The 17,362-nt window shown below is 47.8% G+C and overlaps 1 protein-coding gene across 1 annotated transcript; it reads right to left on the bottom strand.

Moving 5' to 3' along the window:
• Positions 1–9,929: 9,929 nt before the first annotated feature.
• Positions 9,930–15,321, bottom strand: LOC115314298. The gene is made up of 11 exons (XM_040213786.3): positions 15,288–15,321; positions 14,734–14,823; positions 14,441–14,548; positions 14,092–14,197; positions 13,856–13,945; positions 13,403–13,769; positions 12,910–13,074; positions 12,399–12,585; positions 11,408–11,647; positions 11,159–11,330; positions 9,930–11,096 (listed from the first exon to the last, which is right to left on the bottom strand). Exons 3-11 carry the CDS (start codon positions 14,532–14,534, stop codon positions 10,697–10,699), a joined length of 1,821 nt encoding a protein of 606 aa, XP_040069720.1. The 5' UTR covers positions 14,535–14,548; positions 14,734–14,823; positions 15,288–15,321; the 3' UTR covers positions 9,930–10,696.
• Positions 15,322–17,362: the final 2,041 nt, after the last annotated feature.

Raw genomic sequence — 17,362 nt, 5'->3', positions numbered from 1 at the left:
GGCGACATTACTGTGTACTCTGCTCTTCAGGAGCCTGCCGGTCACCGTGAGCGGCTCACTTTTTAGAGCAACAATGACCAGGCAATGCACAAACACCTGGCTGTCTTCAGCACTATCAAAAATATTTCGCCACAGAGACATGGCCGGCTCCCAAAACGCGCTCGCCCTCCAAAGCTCTGAAAGTTGAGGTTTCTGCGGCTTTTAAATGTCAGCATGCTCGTTTTCCTTACGCACATCAACACCGCTGTCACCTGCAATATGCTCCTGCCCTGACCGCTCCGCCTTTGTCGACAAATTATAATTAACGCACCATCGTCAGCGAGCAGGCGCACGGTAGTGTAGTTACCGCGTGGCCTCCACCATGCGTCTGGAACGGCCGCTCCTTGGAAGACGGTGCAGGTGGCGCTTCGATCCGCAGCTCCCTTAGGGTGTTTCCATCGGCATGCAGATGGAGGCACCCTACAGGGCGATCTGTTTCGTCTGGTCCAGCGTCTGTCGAGTAGGCATTACATTGAAACAGATTTTTGCGCCCGTGACCATGGCTCACCATGATGATCACAGGCGATCGACATAACGCCGCCCGCCGTTGAAAGACGTGCACACAAAGCGCCCACGTAACTTGCAACACAGTCGACAGCTGCGAAGCGGCCGGAGCTGGCCGGAGCCAAGCTGGCCAAGCGGCCAAGCCGGAGCCATAGCCGCAACGACGGTGCTGCAAGCGCCAGCGACACCCGCGGCCGTCTTCCAACCCTGTGCCGCTTCTCCGGTTTCGTTCGTTAACAGTTACACAACCCGCTTTAAGCCACTGTAGTATCTATCCCGTGTCTTCCGCCATCTTGGAACTCCCGCCCCGCCACCTTTCTGCCTTCGATGACGGAGGTACGACTCGTGGACCTCGATAGGTCACGTGCAGCAATAACATGACAAGGCAACAATCACGTGCTGGAGGTCGGGCGTTCAAAAAGAACGCCCCGCCGTTGTTACCTTGCCGAGTACTTAAGAATACATTTTGACCTTCAACGATGTAAGTGTAAATTACAGCCTCTCCCAAATACTCGATGTTCTCGCAATATTGACATACACTCTGTAGACGCGGTGTACCTCATTCAAGAAATGTTGCACCATTGGCTCTGTGAAATCCCTGTGGTATGGTATAACTTCATAGTGGATTTCAATGTGCATAGCTGAATATATTCGTGCATAGGTTGAATTACATGTCATGATGATTAGTCTGAATGGGAATTCTTGTATACATTTATGTAATTTGGTCCGTGCGAGTATAGCCTTGTTTCATGAGTATTACAACCCATCAAGCTGCATCTCAGATTTCTTCACCCCCTCCTTATAATTGCCTATCTTATAAAAAAAAAAGGAAGAAGAAAGATTCCATTTGGTTGTCTTTATTAATCTTTTCTCCTCTTCTCACAAACAAAGCAGGTCTCTGAGCTACTTTTAACAAAAAAATGGAATGAGAGTTTCCTTCTTTCTTGCATGAAAATAAGTAATAGACCGATCTCACTAAGCGTTCGGGGCATGCGTGACGCCGCCATAACTTCAGTTCACTGGAGGCAGACGGCAGTGCACGAGAGGGCTCGTTCCGTCTCGTGCTCTACATGCGCAGACCTCCAGCGAGTTGTCGCACGTGCCCAAAGACTAAAGTTCCTTCGATGCGTTGCGGCAGCGGTGGCGTAGTCAAACTGCCTGGTAAGATCGGTCTATTAAGGAGCGTCTTTCTCGAAAATTTAAATCGGAAAAAGCGCTGCGATGGTTCTACAGGGTGAAACAAGGAGACGGCAGGCTCTTTAAATCGACCGGAAAATTCGGTTTCTTAACCTATCGCGCTACGACTTAGTGCAGCGTTGCCCACAGATGGTGCATTTTTTTTCGTAAAATTTGCAAAGAGCGAATTCACCTGAGGAAAAAGTAAAGAAAGAAAAAGCCTTAGCTCCTACGGAAACGCAGCGACGCCACCGGTCTCCAAACAACACGGCGCCGTTTCGCACGGGAGACAAGAGATGGCGCAAGCGGTCACGACGCTAACTGCTCCCAACAAACGAGCAGACGACGCCGAGAGCCGGCGTATTTAGCAGACAAGGAACTGCAGTTCCTTGTTGTTACCGCGCCTGTTTTTGTTTCTGCAACTGTCGCCGCCTGCGGAACGCGCGCCGCTTTTGATCCAAAAAAATACATGCATCTTCCCGAGGGGAACCATGGGGTGATGCGGAGCATCGCGGATCGTTACTGTTGCTTCCATCACACTTCATCGGAAGAACGGAGTGAAGTGGAGTCAACAGCGGTGAGCTGAACGCGCGCAGAAATTGGTTTGCTCTTTATGTTTATACAGCCTTGATGGAGATGCGCCTCAACGGGTAATCGGTCTCTTAGCTGTAGATGAGAAATTTAGCCATTGCAGTACAACCGCTAAGCTGGGGTTTTTAACGTACATCACGCAGTAGTGATCACACGAACGCGTGCCGGTACGAAACTCATCCAGAGCGAAACGGGCGGGGGCGGCGGGGACTTGAACCCAGGAGGTTCCCAGCGCAAGCTTTCGCTCCACGCTCCGAGCTGAGACGCGTTAGCCCACTCAACCAGTTCCTCTTTTTTTTTTTTTATAACAGTTTTAATCATCAACGGCATGTTCAGGCCACATATACATTTGCTTAGCACACATCATTAAGAACGTTTGGAGTTTTCACATAGTTTTTCACATTTCTTTACCCACGAAGGCAGGTCATCTTGATCCGTGTAGATACAACGTATTTGTGTTACAAATTCCACGAAGTATGCTTCAACTGGCCGTGGGTTAAAGGGATACTTCAACGAAATTTGAATTTTACCCGCCGTGTACAGAAATAGGTCGACTATGATCCACAATACTCGAAAATGACAACCGCACGTCCGTATTTTGAGCAGATGGCTGTATTTTTCGTTCTAAACGGCCCACTCCGGCAAGCAGTCGGAGAACAGCCAGCGGAGGCCACGTCACATCCGGCGCAGTCATGACGTAGGGCGTCTCAATCAACGATTGGAGGAAAGCTGCGGCGAGGCTGACGTGGTTAGGAATTTCGTCACTTGGTGGCGTTCACGAGTAAAGTTATGTTACAACCTATACGTTTGACCTGCCTGCGGTCTGAACGGCCTCACAAGTCACAACCCGGCAAACACGGCCACCCTGTGATCCCAGTGTCCGTGAACCCACTAATCCCGTGCCAAACACGGTAGTCGGTTCGTGCTTTGTGTCGCGATGGCGTGTCGCGGAAACAGAAAAGTTAGCGACACCAGCGAGGACGAAGACATCGCTTCTGCAATGGTAAAAGACCGCCGATTCGGCTTACAGCCGTACATTTACGACCCATCTGCGTCGTCTTCATCTGAAGGCGACGGGGACGGGCCGGACACGCCACCACCAGCCCGTCGTGTGGGCTCCGCGAATTGGTAAGTTTTCTATTTCATTCGCGATCAAGAAATATTTCATTTTTATTTCGTACATATTTTCGCGATTGGCAGGCGCGGCATGTATTGAAACGGCGGGATGTTGCTATGATATCAGGATATGCCTCCATCTTCTTGGTGCCGATCAAGGCTATGCATGCGCACTCTACCTTTACGAATTAGCAGTTGCAAAACATAGATACGCTGTGGCGATTGCCGGCGTGCGGTCGCCTCAGCCCGACAGGCTCCAACGCGCGAGCGATAATAATGGCAGTTTTCGGCACCGAAAACTGCCATTATCAAAGTTTTATGGATGAGGTAGATGTTGCAAACACCTTAGAAAACATCGAGTAAAGTTTCGTAGTGCCCTTGTATTTCCGGCATTCATTCATTGAGCAAAATTTGTCCCAACAGGTGCTCTTTTAACGGCTGCAGAGCGATGCTGACGGACTACGAGTCCCTGTGCTGCCGAGAGGTTGACCGTGCAAGAGAGCTCTGCCAGGACCAGGGGGTGTCCTGTATCACCAAGCACCCCTGGTTCGAGTTCTACTGCCTAAACAGGCCAGTGCTGGACCTGGCGTATGTCACAATGCAATACTTCTGCCCTTTGGATGCGGGGAACCGGACCCAAGAAGAGTGTGTATATTCAACTGATCAGTGGTGTAGCCAGGAATTTTTTTTCTGGGTCGGGGCCAAGGTGGCCGGGATGTCCACGACTTGGGGTGCGGAGAGGGGGAGGGGGTTCAAAATGCATGTGTATATTATAGTGTCAGCTAAATATTTGGGGGGGGGGGCTGTAGACCCTCCCCCCCCCTTGTTGATTATACCCCTGCAGCTTATTGCAGTCATTCTAGTTGTTACGGCTGGCTTCCACTCCAAATATTCGTGTTTACAGCTACGAACACAGCGTTGGTGTCATGCTTTTTTCAGGCATTATGAAAAATCCTGTCTCTAAAATCAAAATCTTGATATGTGGTCATTTCACCACACTAGTAATATTGATAAATGTCATTATTCTCCTAAGAACAAGAAATTTATACGGTGTGCAAATATTTGAATATGAATCGAACATGAAGCTCTCAAATAATTCTCTTTGCAAATCTGATTTCTCATATTAGGTATTGCGAAAGATGTGGTTGGTGCAGCACAAGCGAAATACTTTTTCCTTCCCTCCATTCTAGCAGGCTGTTGTATTGAACTTCCAAATATGCAAAATACATTTTAATTTTACCGGTCCACCCTGGTGTAGTGCGACAGGGTAAAGATAAATTAAAAGCAAGCTTTTGTGCCACTAACGGATACCAATTTTAGGGGGCACTGGAGCGTTTAAAATCAAAACATAGTTGGAAAGCACAATGTGTTACAAGAAAAAAAAAAATGTGATAGGCAATTTTATTTCAGTGGCCACATTGTTATGGCCCAATTAACATGACTGACCACCAATAATGTTCAGCAGCTGGTACTGCACAGGAACTTGTATTTGAGCTTGTTACATACACATGGTCTTCTATTCGATGATCGGTTCTTAATTCGATTTAGCTACTACGATTAGGTACTCGCACACCTTTCAAGAAAAAAAAAAGAATAACAGCAGTGTGCTTATCTGGTAACTGCAACACTGTGCATGTAAATAAACAGAATCAGACATCATTTATCTGTTAACTACCACACTGTGCATGTAAATAAACAGGGTCAGACATCATTTATCTGTTAACTGCCACACTGTGCATGTAAATAAACAGGGTCAGACATCATTTCAGAATAATTAGAGAGAGTACCCATGCTTTCAGAATTCCACCAAAAAAAGTTTATTGCTCTTTCCTACAATGACAATCTCGTTACCGTGAAACCGCACAATTGTCTATTGACCACAACATAAATATCGATACTGCAATGAAAAGCCCGAAAAACTAAATGCCAACAAACAGTGAAGATACACTTGTTCAAGCAGTATTAAATATAATTAAAATCCTTCTGCATACAAAATGTTGTTAGAAGTTCCCCATGCTACAGGACAGTAATGATGTAAACTGCGAGATGTCATTGGAGATTGTTGACACTATACAAACGCATAGTAGAAAAGGTCAGAAGCAAATAGTGATTAGCTTTTCCCTCTTTGCTCAGAGTTCAACGCTGGTTTCTGCCATCTCATCTCATTACAGGAAGTACCGCTACACGGCATACCACCAGTTCACCTGGTGGGTGCACAAGAGGCTGGGGCGGGGAAACCGAGTGGTGCTGCCCAGCTGCGTCGTCTGTCGGATTCGGCAAGAATTCCCGTCCACAGATGGGACATACAGGGGGTTCAAAAAATAAAAAAAGTATTGGCCACCTGAAGGACTTGTTTACGGCATGTTTTGTCCAGCCCTTCAAAGACACCTTCATCAATAAAAGACAGCAAATGTCACCAAGCTCTACGCTCGTAAGTTTAGCAATAGGTTGCAACCTATGAACCTAAGAATGGCTTGCGAGGTCGTTAATGACTAGTAGGTACGATAACGTGAACAGTTAAGTTTTCCTGATTATAATGCATTTTTCATTCAACAGAGCGGAACTTCACCTGTGCTTTTTCAGACTGTTCAGGCAGTGAAGAGGGAGAAGCTAAGTTTTATCATCTACCATAATATCTCAAGAGAAGACCCATCCCCAAAAGATAGCCCACCCTGATTTTCAGCATAACTTCTTATTATCCTAATGGCTTTAGTTGAACTCAATTTTGCACGCTGAAAGTTAGTCCACCCTGTATTTTCGCCTAATATGCTCTCAGTTTTACGTGGGCTGTCTCTTGGTATATTATGGTAAGTCGCTCCTATTTACTGCATAAGTGGTTTTAGTGATAAACATTTGATTTGCAAAAGTAGAAGTTAAAAACTAGCGATAGCTTATTCGCATTAACCGCACTGCACCGTGTGCATGGTGCAACACCGGCAACCAAGTCGAAGGTCTAGACAAATACATGTATGGTAATTCCAAATTCTCGTATATCTTTGTAGCAAGAACTTGAGCCTCCAGCGAAATTGGCGCATATATCCTACATATGAGCTTCCATTCAAAGCAAAGCTGCATTTGTCCACAGAAAAGGCAGACTAACATAAAACAAAGTGTCACAGTAGCACCTGAAACTCGAGAATTCCGAGGCAGTCATTGGGTTCAAACGGTTGATTGACCAAAATGAAGTTGCAAGTGTTGCTCGCTGGAAGGACAAAACAAAGAGGTGGGAAAAGGCGGTGGTTCTTTGCCAATGAATGTAAGAAAATTTACATTTGTTATTAAACAGCTGATACGTAGTCACCTTGGAAATCACTGTCTAAACCAGATTTGTAACACTTGTGGTGATCAAGTCTTCAAGCAAGGCACAAAAATGCAGCTGGCAACTGTAGTTCATATGCTTGAGTAAGGTCCAGTGTAAAAAATACCAACCCACTTTGCAAATTAGTTAGTTTTTGTATCATCGTCATAGGATACACCACGGCTTTCACCATCTGCAGGATTATGACTGCTCACCACCAGATGACCAAGCAGCAGATGAGGATGAAAATCGTAATGACCAAGCGGAGAGCAAACTCCGTCTCCAATGGTCTCATTCCCAATGAATGGGCCCGTTCCCAGGTGGCTTGGGAGACAAGCAAGGGTACTACTGAGAAGAATCGCAGAGGATATGGCGTGCACACCCGAGAGAAGAGCAAAGTAGAGCTGAGAAGGACAACTACCAGTCTGCAAATTCCGTAAAAATTCCAGTAGTCCAATTGGTCTCGGATGCCTCCTTTGAGAATGCCATGGTCTTCAAACTACCAGCCAAGCACTGTAAAGAGCCACCTCTAGAGGGCCTCCTTACAAGCAACAACACTTCCTGCGTTCCATTCTTGATCATATTCATGAGGCAAGTTGGGATTTTTTTTTTAATCCAACCTCCTTCCTATACCATCTGCCCTGTCCTCGCTAATATCAGCAGCCTCCGATAACCCCCTTTCTTCTCTTTTGGCTCCTGAAACATTTTTACTCTACTACTGCATGTGGCGATCAACTTTTTCCTCATGCAAAGATTGAAACTTTGAGCCTTTAAACAAAATCTTCGGATGCAAGTCGGCCAAGAACTGGCTTCTGTCATGTATCGGCTGGTGGCCAAGAGATAGCGTTGCCAGGCAAATGCACTTACCAGCGCTCTTCAAAAGCACGGGCCTGGGGCACGGTACGTGTGCACGGGCATCGGGATTCGAGGCACCATTAAAAAGCAACGTTTGGACGCTCCTTGGTGTTGTGCTTGGGCTTTACACAGGATACATTACATTTTAGCGACGAGGTCGGTCAACGTCCAAGAACTACAGCGGGATGACCACCCAAGGCAAGCTGGAAGAATTCGACCAGACAGCTTCTACTGCAAGGCGAACAGAATAACAGATCCTTAAAAGAAAAGGGCCCTACTGCTTACACGTTGTGGAGCACAGACGTACAAAGTCGTGCGAGCACTGGCTGCACCGAGAACACCCAGAAGTGTCAATTTCGGTGAACTCATGGTGATGCTGCTTTGACCCCCAGCCGTCGGAGCTCTTCGGCACAACGAAGTTCCAGCGAAGAGACCAGCAGCCTGGGAGTCAATTTCCAGCTACACGACAGCCCTAAAGAAGCTAGCTGCTGATTGTAACTTTGGAATTCTAGTGACACAGGCGGCTGCAACAACTTCCAGTACCGCAGGCATGGGTTTGGCTACAACTGGAACGACAGCTGGTTCCGTCAACTTGGGAGCAACTGGAACTTCAGTTCCGGTGAGTCAACCAGTTTTCAACCCAACCATGCTACCTCTCGACGTCAGGCTGAGATTGTTTTGTTCGTGGCATAAGAGACGAGCATCTACAACAGAGTCTGTTTGCAGGGACCAACTTAACGTTTCATAAAGCATACGACATGGCCGTGCGGACAGAAAGTGCTGCACAACATCAACGAGATTTGAAAACCCAAAAATCTTAGGTTTAAGCTGTCAAAAAAGCAATATTACTGCTGAAATTGTGGAAACGGAAAGACAAAACAAACTGTCAGAATCCCAGACGTGCTACCGATGCCAAGAACAGCATTCGGCGTTCTCGTGCAAGTTCCAAAATACACGATGTAACCTCTGCCCCAAGAAGGGGCATGTCAAAAAGGCTTGTTTCAAGAAGTTAAGGGCGCAGCACCAAGCGTGGATGACACACAACGTGGAACAGGACAATGAGACCCTTGATTCTGATGATGATCTTTCGGACAAGTCATGGAGCCTGCATGAGCTGAATGCTGCCTAAGGTCATCCTGGAGATTGAAAACCGAGAGCTGGAATTTGAGATCAATTCAACAAATGCTTGCTCAATCATCAATGAAGCCACGTATTGTCCTCTGTAGCCCACGAAGCCCCAATCACTAAACCAGAAGGGAATAATCCTTCATACCTGGTCAGAAGAAATTTTACAAGTACTTGGAAAGGCGAATGTTTGCGTCAGGCATTGATTGAAACAATACATCTTGTCGTTGGTAGTGACACGTGGAACCAGTTCCAGTCTTCAGGAAGAGACTGGTTCAAAGAGCTGAAGATTAGGGTCTGTGGAATTCACCTCCTCGGCACCAGAAACAACATTGTGAATATTTTGAAGGTACATGAGGATGTTTCTTATGCGAAGATCACGGGGCACAAGGGTCCGCCTGTAAACTTTGATTTAAAAGGGGACGCTACTGCCAATTCCCTCCAATCACAGCCCGTGCCGTTCGCACTGCGTACCGCAGTAGAGGTTGAATTGAAAACTCTCGAGAACCAAGGTATTTTCGAACCGACAAAGCACTTAGAGTGGGCTATACCGGTGGTAGTTGTCCGAAAGAAAGGCGGGACCATTTGGCTATGTGGAGACTACCGAAGTACGGTAAACAAGGAGGCGAAAGCAGCAGTGCACCCTATGCTGACGATTCCAGAAATCCTAACCAATCTGCAAAACAGGTTGGTATTTTTTACACTGGACCTTGCTCAAGCGTATCAACAACTACAGTTAACAACAGAAACAGCCGACGTGTTAACCATTAACACTGCAAAAGGCCTCTACAGGGTAAAAGGGATGCCATTTGGGATTGCCGCCAACACCAGCGATTTCCTATCGATTCATGAAAGCAGTACTAGCTAAAATCCCGCGGATCGGGGTATACCTCGATGACGCTATCAGCGGTACGACCGCAGCAGAGCATGACTCAACTGGATACAGTTTTGATGCGACTTGCTCAGGCTGGACTTCAACTCAAGAGGTGCAAGTTACGTTTTGCAGTGGAACAAGTTGTATACCTCGGATACATCATCGATACTGCCGGGATACACCCGACAGAGGAGAAACTGAAAGCGACCAAAGAGATGCCCGAACCAACATGCCAAACAATGCTGCAGTCGTTTCTTCGTCTTCTAGCGTTTTTCAATCGGTTTTTGGCAAACAGGGCAACAATCACGAAAGACCTCTACATATTTCTAGAGAAAGACGTCCCCTGTGAATGGCAGGAAACAAATTGGCGAGCCTTTAGACAGTTAAAGTATGTTATTGCACAGCGTGCAGTTCTCGCACACTACGATAAAAACAAAAGCTTGAGCGTGTCATGTGACGCAACCCTCTACGGCATCGAGGCAGTATTAGCTCAGCTAGATTCAGATAGAAACAAAACACCGATCGTCTTTACATCAAGAATGCTCATTAAGGTCGAAAAGGATTTCTTCTAACTGGATTGTGAGGGGCTGGCTACTATCTTTGCCATACACCGTTTTCATCACTACGTCGCAAGGCGTCACGTGAAAAGAATTACTCCCAATTGGATCGTAAAAGGCTGGCTATTATATTCGCCATGGACCGTTTTCATCGCTACGTTGCGGCGCATCACGTGACCATAACGACTGACCACCAACCACTGTTGGGCATCATAGGACAGGAGTCCCCAGTACCGACTGTGCTTTCACCAAGTAGGACATGCTGGTGTGTTAAGCTGGGAGCCTATGATTATAACCTAATCTCTAGACCAGGAAAGCGAAATTAAAACGCTGATGCTTTAGGCAGACTACCATTGCCCGAGACTGACAATGAGCAACATCCTTCAGGCAACGTACTGATGTTAGAAGCCCCGACGAAACCTCCCATGACTGAAAAGGAACTGGCCGACAACACAGCAGTGGATCCCATTCTTGCTGAGGTTTTCCGAACGGTCAAACACGGTGAAGTGAAAAAGCTGGAGCGTAGCGCAAGAAGCTGCATCAAGCAAGTGGAACCTTGGCCTACATCAGACTACCGAGTAAACCTAGAGCAGTGCTGTTGCACCAATGCCTGTTTATCTCCATGCTGATACGCACTAGAAAGAAATGGAGGTGCATCCTGGTTGCAGAGGGCAGCTGCAGCCTTGTAGGATGGCAGCGTTGAGCAGAGGTGCAGCACAACTGCCATGAGCTCCCCCACATACTCTGTAATGAGACATTCAAAGCAATTAAAAAATCTGCACCAGCCACGTACAAATATGAGCACGGGCATATACCATAGGTGCAGTCAGTCTTGCGCTTAGCAACAGTGGGTCCTTTCTTTGCTTTTGGATACTTGATGACCCACATCTTCTCTCCTTTCTTGGTCACCGCTTGGGGCCTTCCCGCATTTTCGTTGTAATGGAGGGCAGCGAGGTAGGTCCTGTACAAGATATGCATGACAAAAAAACACCTAAACAGGAAATAACCAAATTTCTTACACACCTGGCCTTCATGCTTCGGAAGCTGAAGTGGACCTGCTTCGGCGCAAACTGCAACAGAGTACTATGAAAGCACTCTGTTGCAAATGTCTGCGCCGATGTGGACAGTCGAGGAATGTCGCGAAGCAGGTGAGTGGAGAGCACGATCTCCTCCAGCTTCTGGTGCGCAGGGGACCCTACAACAAGAACGTGGGACATAGTGCAATGCAGAAAGCGTATTTCAAGCCTCACAAAAATAAAAATCTGTCCTTACCTTCTGCTAGCCACTTTTTCTCTAGCTCCTCATGCTCACACTCTGGGAAGAGAGGGTCAGCGTGGGTATGCACACCCACTACGTGTGCCACCAGAGACTTCCTTTTTGGCAGGATGAGGTCCTGGTTGTCGACACTTGACCCAGCACACCAGTACAGATGGTTCACCACTGCCCTTGTCCAAGACCCGAGCTCCTCTAAATGCCGTGACTTGGCAGCTGCAGCCAGCTTTTTCTTGATGCCTGAAGTGAAATGTTGTAAACAAGGTAAACATGATGCATGCAGGGCACCATTGGAAAGCCAACAGGCTCTTTTGAAACTCCAGTGCCAGCTGGAACCTGTCACGCATACTTCAATCTCTTTTTTACTAGCAGCAGCAACAAAGCGTGGCCAAAGCTGGCAGACCTTCTTTTTCTGGAAGCTGCCACAACGCCGTTCATATTTTTATGTCTAGATATACCAGGTCTTTCAGTGAAAGCTTTTAAAAATTACTGAAAATAGGTTATCTGAAAAGCAAAGAGGCAAAACAAAAACAAAGAATTTTGAAGGCTACCACCATGGTAGTAAGTAAAGTAAAATGTAAAAAGAAGCAACCAGCTTCAAGATAGTCACCAACAAACTCTGCGCCGTAATGGGTATGGTAGGACAGGTGCGTATAGTGATATCAAATTTCGAAAATCATACCCATTACAGCGCAAAGTCTGTCGGTGAATATCTCTAAGCCAGTTGCTTCTTTTTACTTTTTGTAAATTGCTTTAGATGACCATGGTGGCAGCCTTCAAAACCCTAATTGCAACATGTCCCTAAAAATTGCTAATTAGAAATTTAAATAGCCCATTTTAGTTAGTTAGATATCTCAATTTTATATCTTTTGCAACTCTTAACACTTCCCACGGCTGGGGAAGTTTACATTTTCCCAAAGGCTGCTTTCAGGACCACTGCCCAAGCTGGTGATAGTCTCATTGGGATAGATGGAACCTTTTTAAATCTTACCCTTCCCCACATGCCAGCAATCAAAAAGGTGGCAGATATCTGGGTGTTCTCGTCCCAGCCAAGCATTGAGCTGGGGATGCCGGTCGGTTACCAGGATGGCCACAATCAACGAGTGGGCCTCAAAAATGCTGAGGGACCTCTTGAGGCCTTCCAGCTCCATATGATAGCTGCCCCCAGTTTCATTGGACTAAAAGAAACAAACGAGGACAACATGAAGCAGCAGAAACGAAACAAAATATGCCAGTTTGTACACCTCAATGTCTGAACATTGAGGTGCGTGTCTTTCCATTGCTGTGTCCAAGTCACAGTAAAGGGAAATGGGTGTAACTCACATCTCGCGATTTTGTAATTCACATTTCCACACTTTGTAATGATGATAACAAATTATTAAAAAAATTACAAGCTACATGGCCGAAAAAATGCTCAGCAGATATTTACCTAGTTGCAAGTATAACATTATATGCTTATGGCAGCATAGAATCTGGAGCACCTATAGAATTTGTGTACATACCTGGACGGTTTCAACGTGAATGACCTTGTTGTCATCGGCATCAAGCATCGTGTAGGAGCCATACTTGGCCGAGTGGCCAGGTGAGTCTGCTCTCCCGTCAGCGGCGATGGTGAGGTGCCTGCCTGCAGCAGCTGCGAACAACTCGTTCTGATGCTTGTTCCAGACCTGGTTACGAAAAATACAGGATAGGCAACTGGGCTTGAAACAGACCGAGTTTAAATTAGGTCACATTTTCTTTACAGAATCTACTATTATGTCTTAATGAATGTGTTTTAATGGTTCGAGGACCAAATTTGGCCTACAAGACCAACACACGAGCAGAAAGAAGAAATTTCAGCCATGGGTTACTCCTTTCCAAACCAGGAACGAAACCACTCGTTTCTGTAGTAAACAGTTTCTAGGCCCACTTTATTGTGGTCACGAGGAGCAAAGAGCACAGGGAAAACATGGGGGGGGGGGGGGGGGGTTCTGTCAGTTTTTAACTTCAGAGTACCTTTTCGATTGAGGGCAGGAGAAAGGCCTTCTGGATGTTGAAGAAGGTGCCATAGGAGAAACAGACAATCCCCATGCTGGTGAGTGTTCTGAGTGTCTTCTTTACGCAGCTGCCACTGAACAGGATTGCCGCAGCCATTAGGATACTCCCCACCGGCTTCCGCTTGATGATGGGCTGGCTGCACCAGTCATTCACGTGTCCACTCCGACAAATTGAGTAGACTTGCAGGCTGCAGCCAACGACACTCTTGTCCACGTGGATCAGGGGAGCAGCACATACTTGGCACTTCCCCAGGAGAAGGTCAAGGCAAGACTCGAATACAATGAATTTCCTCTCCTTTACCAAAGATGGTGTTTCCCTCTCAAGCCTGCCACACAAAAACCAACATCATCTCAACAAACTGTCTAAGCATGATAGATGATCTCATAAATTCTTACACGACTGCATACGGACCTAACAGAGCTGTCCTCTGGTGGACAATACGTAGGGTCATCTCTTTCCAGTGGCTGCTTCCCTGATACACCCAGGTCTTCTGAATCAGAACTGCACAAAAGGGGGGTCACAAAGTGATGTCTGGGAGTTGCAGGGCCTCAGGGAACTCCTAAAACTAACACAGAAATAGGTGGAGAGGTTGTTGCCAGATGGCGCTCAGATGCTCTAGGCATTGTAGGCCCAAGACCTTTGCATACCTCTGTTCTGGATCACCACAGTTTGACGAGGAAGAGGTCTGCGGCATAATTCCAGAAAGCTCCGTCTGCACTTTCTTGTTCCTCGATGGTATACATGCTTGTGTACCTAGCAAAAAATCTAAGGCATTAGAAATGTGCTCCATTTAAATATAATGAATGGGTTTTTGACTTAAACTCTGTGTGCTAACTACACCAAGCTCTCTTTAACAAATACCAAACATCTGCACAGCTCAAACATCGAGATATATCTGACACCACCTCCTTCTCAGTTTAACTCGCTCAAGTAGAATTCGAACAGAATTAAAATGATTCTCGTGTCAGTATATTTAGTTTACATGAATGACCGTACCTGCGTTTCTGCCGAAGCCTGTTGTCTGCGTCATCACGGACCGTGTCTCGTAACGTGACGATGCTGAAAACACAGGATGTCTAGCAGCAGTCATTGCTCTCAAGGCTGCTGTAAAGTAAACGAAAAGCAGATATAGTCAATGATTGAGAAACAAAGGAACCTTTGTAGCAACAAAAGCGCTGTGTAGATGTCAAACGTGACAATCACTTTGCCAATATGAAGAGGCCTTTGACGGTTTTGCTCGATACAGGTGACGCAAAAGAGTATAGTCCCCCTTCGGTGTGCTTGCATACCTGTCTGGGTGCGGGCGTCGTCAGTCCATATCAGAGAGGTGGGGGAGGCCACAGGTGGACGCAGAATGGAAACCAACGCACCAAACGTACCTATGGACATATATCAATCAGCGTAAAGGTGCATGATTGAGCGACAAAAAAACTTTAGAAGCAACACAAGCACTATGTACATGCGTCTGGTGGTTCTGCTTGAAGCAGGTGACACTACGAAGTATAGGTCCCGCTTGGAGCACCTGAGGGGGGATCGGTGGCCGAGTGGGCTAGCGCACACCAGCTCAGAGCACGTGGAGCGAAAGCTCGCGCTGCAGAACCCAAGATGCTGGGTTTTATCCCCACCCCTGCCTGTTTTGATCTGAATGAGCATCGTACCAGCGTGCGGTCGTGCGTCACTACTGCGTGATGTTCGTTAAGGACCCCAGGCTAGTGGCTGTACTGCACTGGGTAAATTTCTCATCTACAGCTGGGAGACAAGTCGCCCGTTGAGGTAGACCAAGTTCAAGACTTTATAAACATACACACAACCCAATTTTTTTTTTCTTGAAGCACCTGCATACCTGTCGGGGTGCAGGCTCCATTCGTCAGCGTCAAAGCAGTGGGTGAGGCCGCTGGTAGAGCCAGCCTGGAGCCCAACGCTCGAGGGGCGCCTATGAACAGACATGAATCAGCATAGAAGTGCATGATCGAGACACAAAAAACCTTAGAGCAACATTAGCACTGTGTGGATGCGTCTGGCAGTTCCGCTTGAAGCAGGTGACACCACGCAGTATAGGTCCCATCGGAGTGCCTTCATACCTGTCGGGGTGCGGGCTCCATCTGTTCGTGTCGGAGCGGTCGGCGAGGCCGCAGGTGGGCAACCCAACGCTCCAGGGGCGCCTATGAACAGACATGAATCAGCATAGAAGTGCATGATCGAGACACAAAAAACCTTAGACCAACATTAGCACTGTGTAGATGCGTCTGGCAGTTCCGCTTGAAGCAGGTGACACCACGCAGTATAGGTCCCATCGGAGTGCCTGCATACCTGTCGGGGTGCAGGCTCCATTCGTCCGCGTCAAAGCAGTGGGTGAGGCCGCTGGTAGAGGCAGCCTGGAACCCAACGCTCCAGGGGCGCCTATGAACAGACATGAATCAGCATAGAAGTGCATGATCGAGACACAAAAAACCTTAGAGCAACATTAGCACTGTGTAGATGCATCTGGCAGTTCCGCTTGAAGCAGGTGACACCACGCAGTGTAAGTCCCATCGGAGTGCCTTCATACCTGTCGGGGTGCAGGCTTCATTCGTCAGCGTCAAAGCAGTGGGTGAGGCCGCTGGTAGAGCCAGCCTGGAACCCAACGCTCGAGGGGCGCCTATGAACAGACATGAATCAGCATAGAAGTGCATGATCGAGACACAAAAAACCTTAGAGCAACATTAGCACTGTGTGGATGCGTCTGGCAGTTCCGCTTGAAGCAGGTGACACCACGCAGTATAGGTCCCATCGGAGTGCCTTCATACCTGTCGGGGTGCGGGCTCCATCTGTTCGTGTCGGAGCGGTCGGCGAGGCTGCAGGTGGGCAACCCAACGCTCCAGGGGCGCCTATGAACAGACATGAATCAGCATAGAAGTGCATGATCGAGACACAAAAAACCTTAGAGCAACATTAGCACTGTGTAGATGCGTCTGGCAGTTCCGCTTGAAGCAGGTGACACCACGCAGTATAGGTCCCATCGGAGTGCCTTCATACCTGTCGGGGTGCGGGCTCCATCTGTTCGTGTCGGAGCGGTCGGCGAGGCTGCAGGTGGGCAACCCAACGCTCCAGGGGCGCCTATGAACAGACATGAATCAGCATAGAAGTGCATGATCGAGACACAAAAAACCTTAGAGCAACATTAGCACTGTGTAGATGCGTCTGGCAGTTCCGCTTGAAGCAGGTGACACCACGCAGTATAGGTCCCATCGGAGTGCCTGCATACCTGTCGGGGTGCAGGCTCCATTCGTCCGCGTCAAAGCAGTGGGTGAGGCCGCTGGTAGAGGCAGCCTGGAACCCAACGCTCGAGGGGCGCCTATGAACAGACATGAATCAGCATAGAAGTGCATGATCGAGACACAAAAAACCTTAGAGCAACATTAGCACTGTGTGGATGCGTCTGGCAGTTCCGCTTGAAGCAGGTGACACCACGCAGTATAGGTCCCATCGGAGTGCCTTCATACCTGTCGGGGTGCAGGCTCCATTCGTCCGCGTCAAAGCAGTGGGTGAGGCCGCTGGTAGAGGCAGCCTGGAACCCAACGCTCGAGGGGCGCCTATGAACAGATATGAATCAGCATAGAAGTGCATGATCGAGACACAAAAAACCTTAGAGCAACATTAGCACTGTGTGGATGCGTCTGGCAGTTCCGCTTGAAGCAGGTGACACCACGCAGTATAGGTCCCATCGGAGTGCCTTCATACCTGTCGGGGTGCGGGCTCCATCTGTTCGTGTCAGAGCAGTCGGCGAGGCCGCAGGTGGGCAACCCAACGCTCCAGGGGCGCCTATGAACAGACATGAATCAGCATAGAAGTGCATGATCGAGACACAAAAACCTTAGAGCAACATTAGCACTGTGTGGATGCGTCTGGCAGTTCCGCCTGAAGCAGGTGACACCACGC

The sequence above is a fragment of the Ixodes scapularis genome, unplaced genomic scaffold (genome assembly GCF_016920785.2).
Source record: "Ixodes scapularis isolate PalLabHiFi unplaced genomic scaffold, ASM1692078v2 PGA_scaffold8__174_contigs__length_109621045, whole genome shotgun sequence".
Classification (NCBI taxonomy): domain Eukaryota; kingdom Metazoa; phylum Arthropoda; class Arachnida; order Ixodida; family Ixodidae; genus Ixodes; species Ixodes scapularis.
This window is presented reverse-complemented; position numbering and strand designations above follow the sequence as displayed.

Bases quoted from the DNA above. Each gene is read 5' to 3' on its own strand.
- LOC115314298 (XM_040213786.3), bottom strand. From the start codon at position 14,534: ATGACTGCTGCTAGACATCCTGTGTTTTCAGCATCGTCACGTTACGAG. The intron at 13,946-14,091 runs GTATGCAAAGGT...CCTTTTGTGCAG, and splicing joins TGTGGTGATCCAGAACAGAG to TTCTGATTCAGAAGACCTGG. The intron at 11,331-11,407 runs GTAAGGACAGAT...TTCTTGTTGTAG, and splicing joins GAAAAAGTGGCTAGCAGAAG to GGTCCCCTGCGCACCAGAAG.